General features: G+C 47.4%; 1 protein-coding gene across 1 annotated transcript in view; it reads left to right on the forward strand.

The window, feature by feature from the left end:
• Positions 1–15726, forward strand: part of LOC117356530 (calpain-2 catalytic subunit-like) — a 128990-nt gene that overhangs the window by 6119 nt on the left and 107145 nt on the right. The window contains exon 2 of the mRNA XM_033935860.1: positions 4966–5035. Within this exon, the coding sequence (XP_033791751.1) occupies positions 4966–5035 (70 nt within the window). The remainder of the gene's footprint in view (positions 1–4965; positions 5036–15726) is intronic.

A 15726-nucleotide genomic window follows, 5' to 3' on the forward strand; every position in this document is an offset into this window, starting at 1 on the left:
TACATGGAGGCACTCAGACACAGAATTGCCCCCTATTGTTTGGAAGCTGTCATTTACTTTAGACCAGTGGTCTCAAACTCATGGCCCAGGGGCCACAAGCGGCCTGCCAGGTACTATTTTGAGGCCCTCAGTATGTTTATCATAATCACAAAAGTAAAATAAAACAGTTTCTTGATCATATGTCTCTTTAGCTATAAATTACAATATTATTATTAAGACTTAGCCAAAAGGAAAGATTTATAAACTATAAAGAGTTTTAGCTCATGCAAAATTGTCATTTCTTTACTAAAACATCAACTATTTTTTCCGAGGCCCTCCAAGTACCTACAAGTCCAAAATGTGGCCCTGCAAAGGGTTTGAGTTTGAGACCACTGCTTTAGACTATCGGGGTTATTGAATGACTGACTGAGTATGGCTGAGGGAAAATACATAAAAGGTACAGCACGCATCACTTCCAAAGCCAGGGAAGAGAAAGCAATGATGTAGAGTTTGATAAATATTTACTGATTTGGAGGGAGAATGGACTTATTTTGTGCAGCTGTATTTATATGAAGAGCTATTGCGGTGAGGCGATATTCAGACCCATTGCTACTGTGAGTCATGTACCACAGGCCTCTTTTTATCCTGAAAGATTTGTTTAGCATGTTAACTAAATGGTTGGCATCCCTGTAATGTTCAGTTCAATAAGCAATCTTCAGAGAAGCCCAAATATCATATTAAAGTGTAATGAAAACAACACTCCTGGTGTGTGCGTAGTTGAAAATCAGATTAGCTCAGGTTAAGTTTAGCAGGTAGAATGACCTGCCCTATTGTATTAGGTGTCAGCCAGTCTGCTTTATGTGTAATTTTCTAAGAAACATAGTGTTCTCAGCGATCCCCCAAGGCAGTTCTCTCGCGAATCAAGCGCCCCTCCCCCAAGTGTAAAAAAGTAGTCAAACTGATCATAGATCACAGAGGGAGCCAAAGCAGGTGGGATGACTTAATTGCCCTCAACAAGCTTTGCTCCAGCGTAATCCAGAGTTTATAGTCTAGACTCAGAGCTTGATACCAATTCTACATCAGCCCTGGGTTGGGCAGCCTGATTGGTGGTTTGAGCATACCTAATCTTTCTATTCTGGTAAGGCACCCACTTGATCAACCTGGTGAGATGACTGCCCCAGATAAACTGAAGTTGTAAACTACTTCCGCTATATGTGAAGGCAATTACACAAACTTTAACAATAGCAGCAGTGGCAGTAGGACCTGTTTCAACAAGTTTAAGCTTTGGAATACTGTGACTAGGCCAAGAATAAATCCTACATGCAGCATATCTGTGTTTATCTTAAAATAGTTTGTTGCAACCATAACCTTTTTAAAAGCACAGATACAGATTGGTTTGTGTTGAGCTGCAGTGAGAGACAGGGGTATAATAATAATAACTTTATTTTGTATGTGAAACTGGAGAAGTTGCAGAGCTTGCAAAGAGTCCTTCCACGCCTCCACTTCTCTGGAGGCTGTGGGGTCTCCTGTTTTCTCATTTCTGAAGAAAGTTCCCTTAATAAAGACTTTCCTCATATGTAACTGGAACCGCAAATCCAAATAGATCATTCAAGCTACTTATTGTTGAAAGGATGCCTTGTTAGGTATACAATTATGGGAGAGGAGGAGATAGTGGATGCTGCGGATGGGCAGACTGGATGGGCTATTTGGCCTTTATCTGCCATCATGTTTCTATGGGTATGGGTCATGCATTTGATGTACCGCCTTTCTGTAATACAACCAAAGCACATGTAAAGATGTACCTGAGTTTTCAGAATAGCTGCTATCTAGTTATTAGAGCTGAAAATTCAGGTATAGAGATACCCAGTACTATTATCCAGGTATTGATAATATTCAGTCTTGGGATCAGGATAACTGGTTAACATAGGACAGCAAAAAGCTGTGTGCATAGAGAGTACTGAGGTTCAGTGTGCTAGTGGCAAATATATGGATGTAAGGAGTGACTTTATACAGTATATCTAAATGCTCTCCTGTGGTTTGCTCCTATAGACCCACACTATACATTTGTCTGCCACTCCCAAAGGCAGCACAAACAACTTGACTCCGTTCTGGAGTCCTCAGAGGTCAAGTCCTACCTTTCAATATTCAGCACAATTGAGGCTGCCTTGGTCCTGACTTTAAAGTCACAATCTCCCACCCACTTCTGTACCAGAGACCTGGTCTTATATTTTTTTGATTGAATTTTCATGAATTGTTTTATACAATTTTAAATTCAGTGAACATGCCATTAATCTGCCTGGAAGAATAACCCTATCAAATTGTAGACGGAGCTTATTTAATTTAATATTGGCATTTTTAGCCTCCACTGTACCAACCAAGGGTTCAAGGTAGCTCACAATGAAAAACATTAGTAAAAAAAAAATCAAACAAACAAACAACCCAGAAAAAATTGCAATTTAATCAGACAACAAATCATAATAATTACCCTGAACCCAATGTAGCCCCAGTCACCAGCAAGTAAATAATTACTGCTATTACATCTACTTTCCATAACGCTGCTAGATGTATATGCAGCACTGTACATTAACTTGAAAGAGACAATCCGTGTTCAATAGAGCTTACTGTCTAATTAAAACAGACAAACAGGACAAATTGGGCTTAGGGAATTTTTCACAGAGGGAACGATAAGATGCACATGGGTACTTTTTGCAAGTGAGGGAGTTAGGAGTTAAAAGCAACCTCGAAAAAGTGGGCTTTTAGTCTAGATTTGAATGCTGCCAGAGACGGAGCTTGAAATAGGAGTTGCTTCCTTCCCAACCCCCATCCAACAGAGATTATTGGTTCTGCATCTATTGTATTTCTAAAGCTGGCAAACGATGGGTGCTCACATTTTCATAACAGCCTGTATTCTCGTAGCAGCATCGTGGAAGCGAATGGCAGCTTGAGAACTTACTTTAATTTTAGCAAAGATGGAATATGTTCATTTACCCCTCCCAGGACCTGTATAGTAACCCTCTATCTATACCCTTCTATCCTCTTTTCCTTCAGAAAATTATCCAATCCCTTCTTGAACTCCAATACCGTACCCTGTCCTATCACGCCCTCTGGAAGCGCATTCTAGGTGTCCACCACCTGTTGGGTGAAGAAGAACTTCCTGGCAATGGTTCTGAATCTGTCCCCTTTTAATGAGTCCTCTTCCTTTTTGGTAGATGAATATTTGTTAGAGAGGCAAGAGACAGGTCTCTTCTCCATTTGGAAATGATGCAGTGGCCAGAGAAGCTACTGTAGAGCCAAAATCAAGGATACTCCCAAAGGGTGTCTCCTCCCACCATTGCCAATTATATGTAAGGAGAACAGCCCTGATTCCATTAACTGGAAGAAAATTTAAGTCAATATTCTAATAACCTGGTAGAGCCATTAGAGGTCTCTGCTGTTACCCAGAGGAACAGAACCTTAGGGATCTCTAGTACTATAATATATGCATTGGAGTCACTTGAACACTTCTCCAAGGTTGACTGCTTACTGTCTCCTGTACTAAACTCATCCTACTGGTGCCATAGCCAGTGGGGGTTTTCAGCATATCCTGCCTGAATCTACAAAAGATAAAGCTCCCTACACTGGATACCCAGTACAGTATGGAGATAATTTTACAATATAACACATTTTATGAGTGTAGAGTCTAAAACTGTGTAGAGTATTTGCATAAAAAGCAAACACGCCTACTTTTACATCTATGCAAAGGCATTCCAGAGGTACAGTTTGGGTGGAACAGGGATAGAGTATTGTGTTCGATTCTAACTGCTGTACAGTGACATAGTAATGGGAGGGGGCGGTCGGCACAGGGTGCCATGTTGGCTGATACCCCTCCTCCTCTCCACCCTCTTCCCATTCCTTCACTCCACGCTCGCGCCCCCCCTTCCCTTTCCCCATACCTCTAGTGGAAGTTGTTGGGGGTGGTCAACAATGTGCTCTTCCGCTAAAGTCACTTCCAGGTGCCGCGCATAGGAAATGATATCAGAGGGAGAGCTGACGGGGTCGCGAGAAGCACGATGTTGACCTCTGTGAGCAACAACTTTAGCTAGAGGTACAAGGGAAGGGGGGAGGGGCACCTCTCACCCTCGCTACACCACTGCTGCTGTATCTCAAAAAAGATATAGCAGAATTAGAAAAGGTTCAAAGAAGCGTGACTAAAATGATAAAGGGGAAGGAACTCCTCTCATATGAGGAAAGGCTAAAGAGTTTAGGGCTCTTCAACTTGGAAAAGAGTCAGCCAAGGGGAGATATGATTGAGATCTGCAAAATCCTCTCAGTGGTGTAGAATAGGTGTCAGTTAATCCATTTTTCACTCTTTCAAAAAGTACAAAGACAAGGGGCCACTCAGTGAAAATAAATAGAAATACTTTTAAAGCAAATAGGAGGAAATATTTGTTCACTCAAAGAATAGTTAAGCTCTGGAACTCATTGACACAGGATATGGTAACAGTGGTTAGCGTATCTCGGTTTATAAAAGGTTTGGACAGGTTCCTGGAGGAACAGTCCAAATTCTGCTTTCGAGACAGACATGGGGGAAGCCATTGCTTGCTCTTGGATCAATAGCATGGATTGTTGCTACTATTTGGGTTTCTGCCAGGTACTTGTGACCTGGATTGGCCACTGTTGGGAAACAGGCTACCAGGCTGGATGAACTACTATCTGACCCAGCATGGCTATTCTTCTGTTCTTATGTATGTATACCTCACACAGACCCGATCCCCCTCAGAATCAAGCCAACTGAATGCTAACTTTGATCCTTATGTATGTATACACGTAGAATAAATAGAGACATTTACATCTTCAGAGCAGGTGTAAATTTGACAATTTTGTAGGAGCCTAGTTTATATAAACAGGTCTTTTAAAAAAATGTTTTTATTCATCCTGTTACAAAATTGAATCTCATGCAAACCTGCTGCCCTTGGTCTAAACTCACTCTCTCTCTTTGTTTTCCAGGAACTGTGTTCCAACCCCCAGTTCATTCAGGGAGGGGCAACCCGAACGGACATCTGTCAAGGTGCACTGGGTAAGTGGGACACATACATGGCGGGTGAGGAGGGATTGGACTGAGATTGACTTGTGCATGATGCTCATTACCAGTGTTATGAGCAGGGGCCCAGCCATAACTGAGTGGGCTCTGCAAAAAGCCCAGGACCACCCATGGTAGAGAGCCACTTGCTGCTGGACTGAAGAGAACAGGGACATTTCCTAAGCTAGCTGCAGAGCAGCTTCTTTGTTCCTGCTGCTCTGCCTGTATTCTGCTGGCTCTGGTTACCCGCACTACAAAGGAGTTGAAACCAGAGAGTATGTACTTCAGTATCTTATAGGAAGAATTTTCTCTCTGATTTTAACTCCTGTGTGGTAGCGTTGGTCACAGCCAGCAGAAGACAGGCAGAACGACGGGAACAAAGAAACTCCTGCCACTCTGCAACTAATCTAAAGGCTCTGGAGAAGTGGGGAAGGGGGATGATGCTGAAAGTGAGGCAGGGAAAACAGTTGATGTTGATGTTAGGAGTTGGGCTTGAAGTTGACACAGGGCTGGGGGTGGCAGAAGGGGGCTGCTGATGGCAGATAGTGGGGGTGGCAGAAGGAGGTAGATGCTAGGATTGGGAAAAAGGTCTAATCTTGGGGCTGGGAGACAGGGACTTGGAACTAACATAGAGAATGGAAATGGGAGAAACAGCAGATGCTAACACCAAGGATGGCAGAAGAGGGAGAAGATGGGAGAAGAGGGCTGACACAAAGGCTGGGGTCTGAGAGGAGAGGGCTGGGGCTTGGCGATGAATCTAATGCTGAGGCTGGGGGGCGGGGTCTAGGAGCTGATATAGGGACTAGGGATGGATGTTGAGAGAGAAGAGAGGGTGAGAAGAGACTCGGATTGCAAGTAGGTAGGGAGAAGAGAGTATAGATTGGATGGAGGGAAAGGGTGAAAATGGGTCATAATTGAAGGAAAGTGGTAAGAAGGGATCAGAATGAAGGAAGGGAGTGAGAAGGGGAAGGGATAAGAAGCAGGAAGGCTGAAGGAAAGGAGATGGTGTGAAGGATCTGAGCTGTGACACACTTGCAGGTTTGGACCTGCGAAGCTAGAGTGACCAAGATCTCCACTCTTGCTTGGATCAAGCCCCAGCCTGTAGTGTATTGAGCAGGGCTCCTATGTATTCCAATCACTGAACAGGAAACAGGTGGGATTTGGGGTATTTATTGTTGCAGTTTTCCAGGTCTTGCCACATCTGGGTAGGTAGAATCAATGTTTCGGTCATCATGCTGTGGCTTTCTTCAGGGTATGCTGTGAGGTCCTTGTTAATCATGTAAGCTTCAAACATCATATTGATGAATTCAGGGGGAACCCATGATCATGATGTCCAGATGGCTTCTGCGGATGCTCACGAGCTCCTTTATGGGGTTTTGCGGCCATGTCACGACTGTGCTTCACCAGAGATACACTTGCACTGCTCCCTGGTCCAAATCTGGACTTTTTGCTGCCCCCCCTTCCCCCCGAGAAACCAGAGGCTCCTGGCCCCCCTCACATGCATGGCACATGGAACATGGACGATCCTCGGACAGCCATCCACCGCAAACTTGGCATGAATCCAAGGTATCCTGGCCTAAGGAGTTCATCACAGCCACTGAGCCTGCGCTCAAACCCACTGCGGATGAACCAGGAGTGAGCCTTGCTCTCAAGGGAACAGTCCCTGAGATCGTGAATTAGTAAGGCAAACTGTCCAAGTGGGAGCACTGCAACGTAGTCTGCCCCTTGGAAGCAGACCCTTGACCTCAGAGTGTGCACTCTCTCGCAGCCAGAGCTGTCCCAAGAGTGCAGCACTGAAAAGCCTCACAAATGGTCAGTGTGTGTATGCAATATATGTGTGTGCCTAACAGGATTGCTACTACCAATGTTTTTAGATTTACTGTGATATTTAACAGTCTCGAGCAATAATCTCTGATAAATCAATCAGAAGTCAATGTGTTCTACTGGTTAAATTGTATATTGCTCGACACTGCCATACAGAAGTTGTGGGCTCCAGTTGGGAGGGAATTCCATTTTCCATATAACAGTGACACCTACTGGTGGCATTAAAGGCGCACACATACTAAGTACCAAAGAGACATAAGAACATGAGTTGCCAAAGGTCCATCAAGCTGAGTATCTTGTTTTCTAACAGTGGCCAACCCAGGTCACGTACCTGGCAAGATTCCAAAGAATAAAACGGATTTCATGCAGCTTATCCTAGGAATAAGCAGTGGATTTTCCCAAGTCCATCTTAATAATGGTTTATGGACTTTTCTTTTAGGAAATAGTCCAAACCATTTTCAAACCCTGTTAAGCTAACTGCTATCACCACATTCTCCGGCAGCAAATTCCAGAGATTAATTACATGTTGCGTGATTAAATATTTTCGCCAGCTTGTTTAAATACTACTTAGTAGCTTCATTGCATGCCCCCTAGTCCTAGTATTTTTGGAAAGAGTAAACAAATGATTCACATCTACTGGTTCCACTCCACTCAGTATTTTATAGACCTCTATATCTCCCCTGAGCTGTCTCTTTTCCAAGCTGAAGAGCCCTAGCTCCTTTAATCTTTCCTCAAAGGAAAGTTGTCCCATCCCTTTTATCATTTTTGTTGCCCTTCTCTATATCTTTTCTAATTCTGCTATATCTTTTTGAGATGAACTGACCAGAATTGTACACAGTATTCAAGGTGCAGCTCTTTCTCTTGATTGATATTACGGATATGATCTCAGACAAATAGGGGCCTATAAACAGCTTGTCTCTATACTGTGCCCATTATCTCTGACGGCTGCTCTCTGTTCAGCATTAGGACGCATAGGAAAATCACCTCAAGTTACAGCAACTATCATTTCTAGGAGAGTTGAAATAAAGATTTAGTTCTGAACCCTCTTCTTTCCCTGTGGACACCTTTGAATTTAGTTCTTTATTCAAACAGTGAACTGCAGGGCTGCAGCCAAGTCTCTGTCAGGAATAAAAGATAACTACTGATGGGAAGTGAGCATCACTTACATTGGCTATTTTTCCTTTCCTGCATTGACAACATAGGCAGGAATGCTGACTAACAGACAGAAAGTCTGACTCAAAAGCTTTCCTTCACACTCTGAATCTGGCAAACATCCTAGATTAATAAGGCCAAAACCAGTGGAGTAACTAGGATTTACTGAGCTCCTTGCAGAAAATTTAAGATGGGCCCCAAGGTAGTGGAAACTGGAGAGGGAGCAGGGAAACCCCTTCAAGAACTTTACTCAGGGAATTGGGGGGGGGGGGGGAGAGGTAAAGCACAGTAGAATGTGGTACATGTGAAAACTGAGAGGCATCTGGGTTGGGCCTGGTCCACCCAGTTTGGCCTCAGGTCTGCCCACCCGGAAAGCAGCAGAAAATTTTGGATAATTTCGTCACAAACCACCAGCAGCAGTTCCTACATGCTGCCAGTGGCTAACCTGGAAGCTTTTCTTCTGACACATTTGTATTTTACATCAGAGGGAAGGCTTCAGGGTCAGCTGCCAGCATGAACTATTGTCTGACCCAGCATGGCAACCTGGAGAGAAATGCATAAGAGGAAATGCTGCACAGGGAAGGGAGGGAAAGAGAGAGGCTGAATGTTCTGGGGGAGGGGTGCTGGGAAAGGAGAGAAAGAGGCTATAGTTTGGGTGGGGTAGGAAAGGAGTGAAAGACATGCTGCACGGGTTGGGGGATGGGAAGGGAGAGAAAGAGAGAGGCTGCTGCACAGAAAACTTTGTGCCTGCCCAGTTTAGGCTCAGGCCTCCCAAAATTGGCTGTCTGGCTATGCCACTAATCTGGGTAGAGTATGGGGGACAGGGTTTGGATGTTTATACAGGAGAATAAAGCAGTAACATCCAGGATTCAAATATCAATAACCCTACCTATAAAAGATAGCACATTAAAATAGCAATATACCGTATTTTCACGCATATAACGCGCGCGTTATACGCGTTTTTATCCCAGGACAAGCAGGCAGCTATTCTTGACTGATGGGTGACGGCACCGACGGAGCCCCGGTACGGACAATTTTAGAGTGATTGCACTCTAAGAACTTTTTAGAAAGTTCTAGCTCGGCCGCACCGCGCACGCGCGAGTGCCCTCCCGCCCGACAGAGGCGCGCGGTCCCTCAGTTTCTTAGTTTCCGCGGAGCTAAGAAGACGCGTTTTCAACGGCTGTTGAAATTTTTTCCTAACTTGCCTTCCCGCTCGCGTAAACGTTTGGCTTAATTTGCCTTTTTTCTTTCTTTTATTTTGTTAAAAAAAAAAAAAAAAAAAAATCTTTTATTTTTTTCTTCAATTTTCGGTTTTCCCCGGCGGGGCCTTCTGCCACCATCGAAGCCTCGGCCTTCGATTTGGCGGAAGCCGTTTTTCCTTTCATGCCCCCTCAACCGGGTTTTAAAAAGTGCCAGCGGTGTGCTAGGCCTATATCTCTCACGGACCCACACAACTGGTGTTTACAGTGTTTGGGTCCTGAGCATCAGGCCTCTTCTTGCACCCGCTGTGCAACTTTGAAAAAACGAACTTTAAAAAATCGCTTAATTCAACAGCGATTGTTGTTCGGTGCCGAGATGTCCGACCCCGTTCCTTCGACTCCGGCTTCGGCACCGATTCAGTCGGCACCCTCGTCTTCGACGCCGCGTGATTCCACACCGGCATCCCAACAGTCAGGTAAGCCGGCTAAGAAGCCTTCCCCGCTGGAACGTCTTCCGGCCTCGAGTGCAGTGAGCCCAATCCTGCCGCCGGTTCGACGCCAGCGGAAGCGCTCCGCCCCTATAGAGGTGAGTCCCTCGACATCGGGCTCCTCATCTCCGGGGCGTCGAGCAGCACCGCAGGTACCGCAGAAGAAAAAAGCGGTACCGGTGCCATCCCTCGATGACCGCATTACGGCCATCCTTCAGGTGCAGCTGAAGGAGCAATTAGAACGACTCCTTCCTGCTATCATGACACCGAACCTTCCGGTGCCAGTTCGCACCGAGCCATCGGTACCGGTTGTTGTACAACCTGTATTGGTACCGATTGTGGAACCCGTATTAACCGCTTCCACTGTTTCGGTACCGCTTCACCTAACCTCATCGGTATCGATGCCAGTCCTTGCACCGGAGCCGAGAGCTCACCATCAATCGGTGCAGACTTCGGCACCGATGCGTCCGATAACTTCTCCGGACACGGTATCGATGAGGTCGGGCAAGTCGACGCGCAAAACCCGACACATGCAAACGTCGACACCTGAGTCTCGGGACCATTCTTCCCATGTAAGGGACCCTGATCTGTGGGGAGACTCAGAGGAACCCTTTCTTTCTGAAGGAGAATGTTCCTCAGAGGAGGAGGATTCGGCTGTCCCTGACCCATCCTCCAAACAGGCCACTTCCTCTTTCTCTAGTTTTTTGAAAGAGATGTGTGAGTCCTTGTCCATTCCTTTGGAGGCTGAATCCAAAAAGTCTAAAGCTTTTTTGGATGCCCTTGATTTTGATCAGCCTCCAAAGGAATTTTTGAAACTTCCCCTTCATGACATCTTGAGGGAAACTTTCTATAAGAATTTAGAGACTCCTTTAACTGTCCCAGGGGCCCCACGTAAACTGGATTCTCTATATAAGGTAATTCCCATTCCTGGGTTCGACAAACCTCAACTACCACATGAATCCTTATTTGTCGAATCCACCCTTAAAAAGACTTCAGGAGCCAGTGTATATGCATCTGTCCCTCCTGGCAGAGAAGGAAGGGCCATGGATAAATTTGGTAAGAGGCTCTACCAAAATGCTATGTTAGCTAATAGGGCTAGTAATTATGCTTTTCATTTTTCTTTTTATTTAAAGCATCTCCTTACCACCATGGCTTCTTTCGAGAAATATCTTCCTTCACGTAAGCATTCCGCTTTTCACACATGCTTGTCGTCTCTTCTCCAATTGCGTAAGTTTATGGTGAGATCCATATATGACACTTTTGAACTTACATCCAGAGCGACAGCAATGTCAGTAGCTATGCGTCGTTTGGCCTGGCTTCGGGTATCCGAGCTTGATGTTAACCATCAAGATCGGTTAGCCAATGCCCCATGTCTAGGGGATGAGCTCTTTGGGGATTCCATGGACTCAACCACACAAAAGCTCTCTGCTCATGAGACGCGCTGGGATACCCTGCTCAAGAATAAAAAGAAGCCTCCTCCGCCAAGACCATACAGGCAGCAATCGGCCTATCAACGCCGTTTCACAGCCCGTCCATTGCCTACCACTGCTCAACAACCTAGGCGTCAGAGGCAACAGCAACGTCAGCCTCCCAGACAACAGCAACAGCAACAAGCTGTAAAACAACCTCCTCAGCAAAAGTCACAGCCCTTTTGACTTCATTCTCCGCAGTATAGCCAGTATCCCTATTCCTGCTCTCCTGCCTCAACCAATAGGAGGTCGACTTTCTCTGTTCCTCAGCCGGTGGGAAGTAATCACTTCGGACCAATGGGTCCTCAACATCATCCACCACGGCTACTCTCTCAACTTTCAGACTCTCCCACCTCAAAGCCTGCCAAAAGAGTCTGCTTTGAACAGTCCTCAATCAGCCCTCCTTATTCAGGAGGTCCAATCCCTCCTCCTTCTGAACGCTATAGAGGAAGTTCCTCTAGATCAAAAGGGGCAGGGATTCTACTCCCGCTACTTTCTAGTTCCCAAAAAGACAGGAGATCTCAGACCCATCCTGGATCTTCGCGATCTCAACATTCATCTAGTAAAAGAAAAATTCAAGATGCTTTCTTTAGCCATCCTTTATCCCCTTCTAAATCAAAACGACTGGCTATGCTCCCTCGATCTCAAAGAGGCTTACACTCACATACCGATCAATGTAACCTCAAGACCATATCTCCGATTCATGATCAATCATTGTCATTACCAGTACAAGGTGCTGCCCTTCGGTCTTGCCTCATCTCCAAGGGTATTCACCAAATGTCTCATTGTGGTGGCGGCTTTTCTACGCTCTCACCACCTGCATGTATTTCCTTACCTGGACGATTGGTTGATCAAAGACACTTCTGCCCAAGCGGTCCTTCTGGCCACCAACCAAACCATCCAGTTTCTACAACTTCTGGGATTCGAGATCAATCTACCCAAATCCCATATCATTCCCACTCAGAGACTTCAATTCATTGGAGCGATCCTAGATACACTCCTCATGAGAGCTTTCCTGCCATCCAATCGTCTTCAGACCCTTCAGTCTCTATGTCACCAGGTACTTCCTCTGCCGTCCATCTCAGCAAGGCAAATGATGGTGCTCTTGGGACACATGGCATCCACAGTTCATGTCACACCTCATGCCCGTCTTCACCTGCGCACTCCTCAATGGACCCTTGCGACCCAGTGGTCCCAAGCGTCGGACCCTTGCTCACGACACATATCTGTGACATCATCTCTTCGTCAGTCTCTGCAATGGTGGTTGGTATCCTCAAATCTATCCAGAGGTCTTCTGTTCCATCAGCCTCCTCATCAACTAGTCATCACCACCGACGCCTCTCTGTATGCATGGGGAGCTCACTTGAACGAGTTCCAGACTCAAGGTCTTTGGTCAGCCCAGGAGAGGAAACATCAAATCAATTTCCTGGAACTCAGAGCGATGTTTTACGCCCTCAAGGCCTTCCAACACCTTCTCTTTCCTCAGGTCCTTCTGTTGTGCACAGACAATCAGGTTGCGATGTACTACATCAACAAACAGGGTGGGACAGGCTCTCGCCTTTTATGCCAGGAAGCCCAGAAGATCTGGACTTGGGCCATAGATCATCATCTCTTCCTGAAAGCTATATACATTCAAGGGAAACAGAATTCCTTAGCAGACAAACTCAGCAGAATTCTCCAACCTCACGAGTGGACACTCGATCCCGTAACTCTGCACTCTATCTTCAATCAATGGGGCACTCCTCAGATAGACCTCTTTGCAGCTCCTCACAATCATCAGCTGCCCCTATTCTGCTCCAGACTTTACTCTCCACACCGTCTGACAGCAGATGCTTTTCTCCTCGACTGGTCGAATCTGTTCCTGTACGCCTTCCCTCCTCTGCCTCTCATGTTGAGAACCTTGTTCAAGCTCAAGAGGGAACGAGCCACCATGATTCTGATTGCTCCGAGGTGGCCCAGGCAACATTGGTTCTCCCTTCTACTTCAACTCAGTTCCAGGGAACCTTTTCTTCTTCCTCTGTTTCCTTCTCTGCTTACGCAACAGCAGGGAACCCTTCTGCATCCCAACCTCCAGTCTCTACACCTGATGGCTTGGTATCTCTCGGGCTGAACTCGACTGATACTCTTTTATCTCAGCCCGTTCGTTCCATTCTGGATGCCTCCAGGAAACCAGCCACTCTACAATGTTACCATCAAAAGTGGACGAGGTTTGCTTCCTGGTGTCTTTTTCATCATCTTGATCCCACTTCCCTAGCGGTGGAGACGTTGTTGGATTATCTTCTTTCTTTGTCTGATTCTGGCCTGAAGTCCTCTTCCATCAGGGTCCACCTCAGTGCCATTGCAGCTTTTCATGAGCCAGTCCATGGAAAACTTCTTTCAGCTCATCCCCTGGTATCCAGGTTCATGCGTGGGCTTTTCAATGTGAAACCACCTCTTAAAGCCCCTCCGGTTATCTGGGATCTCAATGTGGTTCTTTCAGCTTTAATGAAGCCTCCATTTGAACCTTTAGCTACTTCTCCTTTCAAATTTCTCACTTGGAAGGTACTTTTCCTTATTGCTCTTACCTCTGCCAGGAGAGTCAGTGAGCTTCATGCACTGGTTGCAGATCCACCTTTTACGGTCTTTCATCATGACAAGGTGGTTCTGCGTACACATCCAAAGTTTCTCCCCAAGGTTGTCTCGGAATTTCATCTCAACCAATCCATTGTTCTACCGGTTTTCTTTCCAAAACCTCATTCTCATTCTGGGGAACAAGCTCTGCATACTTTGGATTGTAAAAGGGCTCTTGCTTACTATCTGCAGCGTACGAAACCCCACAGATCAGTTCCCCAACTTTTTCTGTCCTTTGATCCGAACAAATTGGGACGTCCTGTTTCTAAACGCACGTTGTCTAATTGGCTAGCAGCGTGCATTTCTTTCTGTTATGCTCAGACCGGACTGACACTGGAAGGTTCTGTCACGGCCCATCGAGTCAGAGCAATGGCAGCATCTGTAGCTTTCCTCCGTTCCACTCCTATTGAGGAAATCTGCAAAGCTGCTACTTGGTCCTCAGTTCACACTTTTACATCTCATTATTGTCTGGATGCATTCTCCAGAAGGGATGGTCACTTCGGCCAATCTGTATTACAAAATTTGTTTTCTTAATGGCCAACCTTCCCTCCATCCCTCTTTTTGTTAGCTTAGAGGTCACCCATCAGTCAAGAATAGCTGCCTGCTTGTCCTGGGATAAAGCACAGTTACTTACCGTAACAGGTGTTATCCAGGGACAGCAGGCAGATATTCTTGCGTCCCACCCACCTCCCCGGGTTGGCTTCTTAGCTGGCTTATACTAACTGAGGGACCGCGCGCCTCTGTCGGGCGGGAGGGCACTCGCGCGTGCGCGGTGCGGCCGAGCTAGAACTTTCTAAAAAGTTCTTAGAGTGCAATCACTCTAAAATTGTCCGTACCGGGGCTCCGTCGGTGCCGTCACCCATCAGTCAAGAATATCTGCCTGCTGTCCCTGGATAACACCTGTTACGGTAAGTAACTGTGCTTTACCTACCGCGCATACCCCTCGCGCGTTATATGCGTGAGCGCGGTATACAAAAGTTTTAAAACATAGTTCCCACCCCCGCCCGACGCCCGATTCACCCCCCCAGCAGGACCGCTCGCACCCCCATCCCGAACGACCGCTCGCACGCGCTCCCACCCGCACCCGCATCCACGATCGGAGCAAGAGGGAGCCCAAGCCCTCTTGCCCGGCCGACTCCCCGACGTCCGATACATCCCCCCCCCCCCCCGGCAGGACCACTCGCACCCCCACCCCGAAGGACCGCCGACTTCCCGACAATATCGGGCCAGAAGGGAGCCCAAACCCTCCTGGCCACAGCGACCCCCTAACCCCACCCCGCACTACATTACGGGCAGGAGGGATCCCAGGCCCTCCTGCCCTCGACGCAAACCCCCCTCCCTCCAACGATCGCCCCCCCCCAAGAACCTCCGCCCGCCCCCCCCAGCCGACCCGCGACCCCCCTGGCGACCCCCACGACCCCCCACCCCCCTTCCCCGTACCTTTGGTAGTTGGCCGGACAGACGGGAGCCAAACCCGCCTGTCCGGCAGGCAGCCAACGAAGGAATGAGGCCGGATTGGCCCATCCATCCTAAAGCTCCGCCTACTGGTGGGACCTAAGGCGCGTGGGCCAATCAGAATAGGCCCTGGAGCCTTAGGTCCCACCTGGGGGCGTGGCCTGAGGCACATGGGCCCAACCCGACCATGTGCCTCAGGCCAGTAGGCGGAGCTTTAGGATGGATGGGCCAATCCGGCCTCATTCCTTCGTTGGCTGCCTGCCGGACAGGCGGGTTTGGCTCCCGTCTGTCCGGCCAACTACCAAAGGTACGGGGAAGGGGGGTGGGGGGGTCGTGGGGGTCGCCAGGGGGGTCGCGGGTCGGCTGGGGGGGCGGTCGGAGGTTCTTGGGGGGGGCGGTCGTTGGGGGGGGGGGGGGTTTGCGTCGAGGGCAGGAGGGCCTGGGATCCCTCCTGCCCGTAATGTAGTGCGGGGTGGGGTTAGGGGGTCGCC

The sequence above is a fragment of the Geotrypetes seraphini genome, chromosome 3 (genome assembly GCF_902459505.1).
Source record: "Geotrypetes seraphini chromosome 3, aGeoSer1.1, whole genome shotgun sequence".
In the NCBI taxonomy this organism is placed as follows: domain Eukaryota; kingdom Metazoa; phylum Chordata; class Amphibia; order Gymnophiona; family Dermophiidae; genus Geotrypetes; species Geotrypetes seraphini.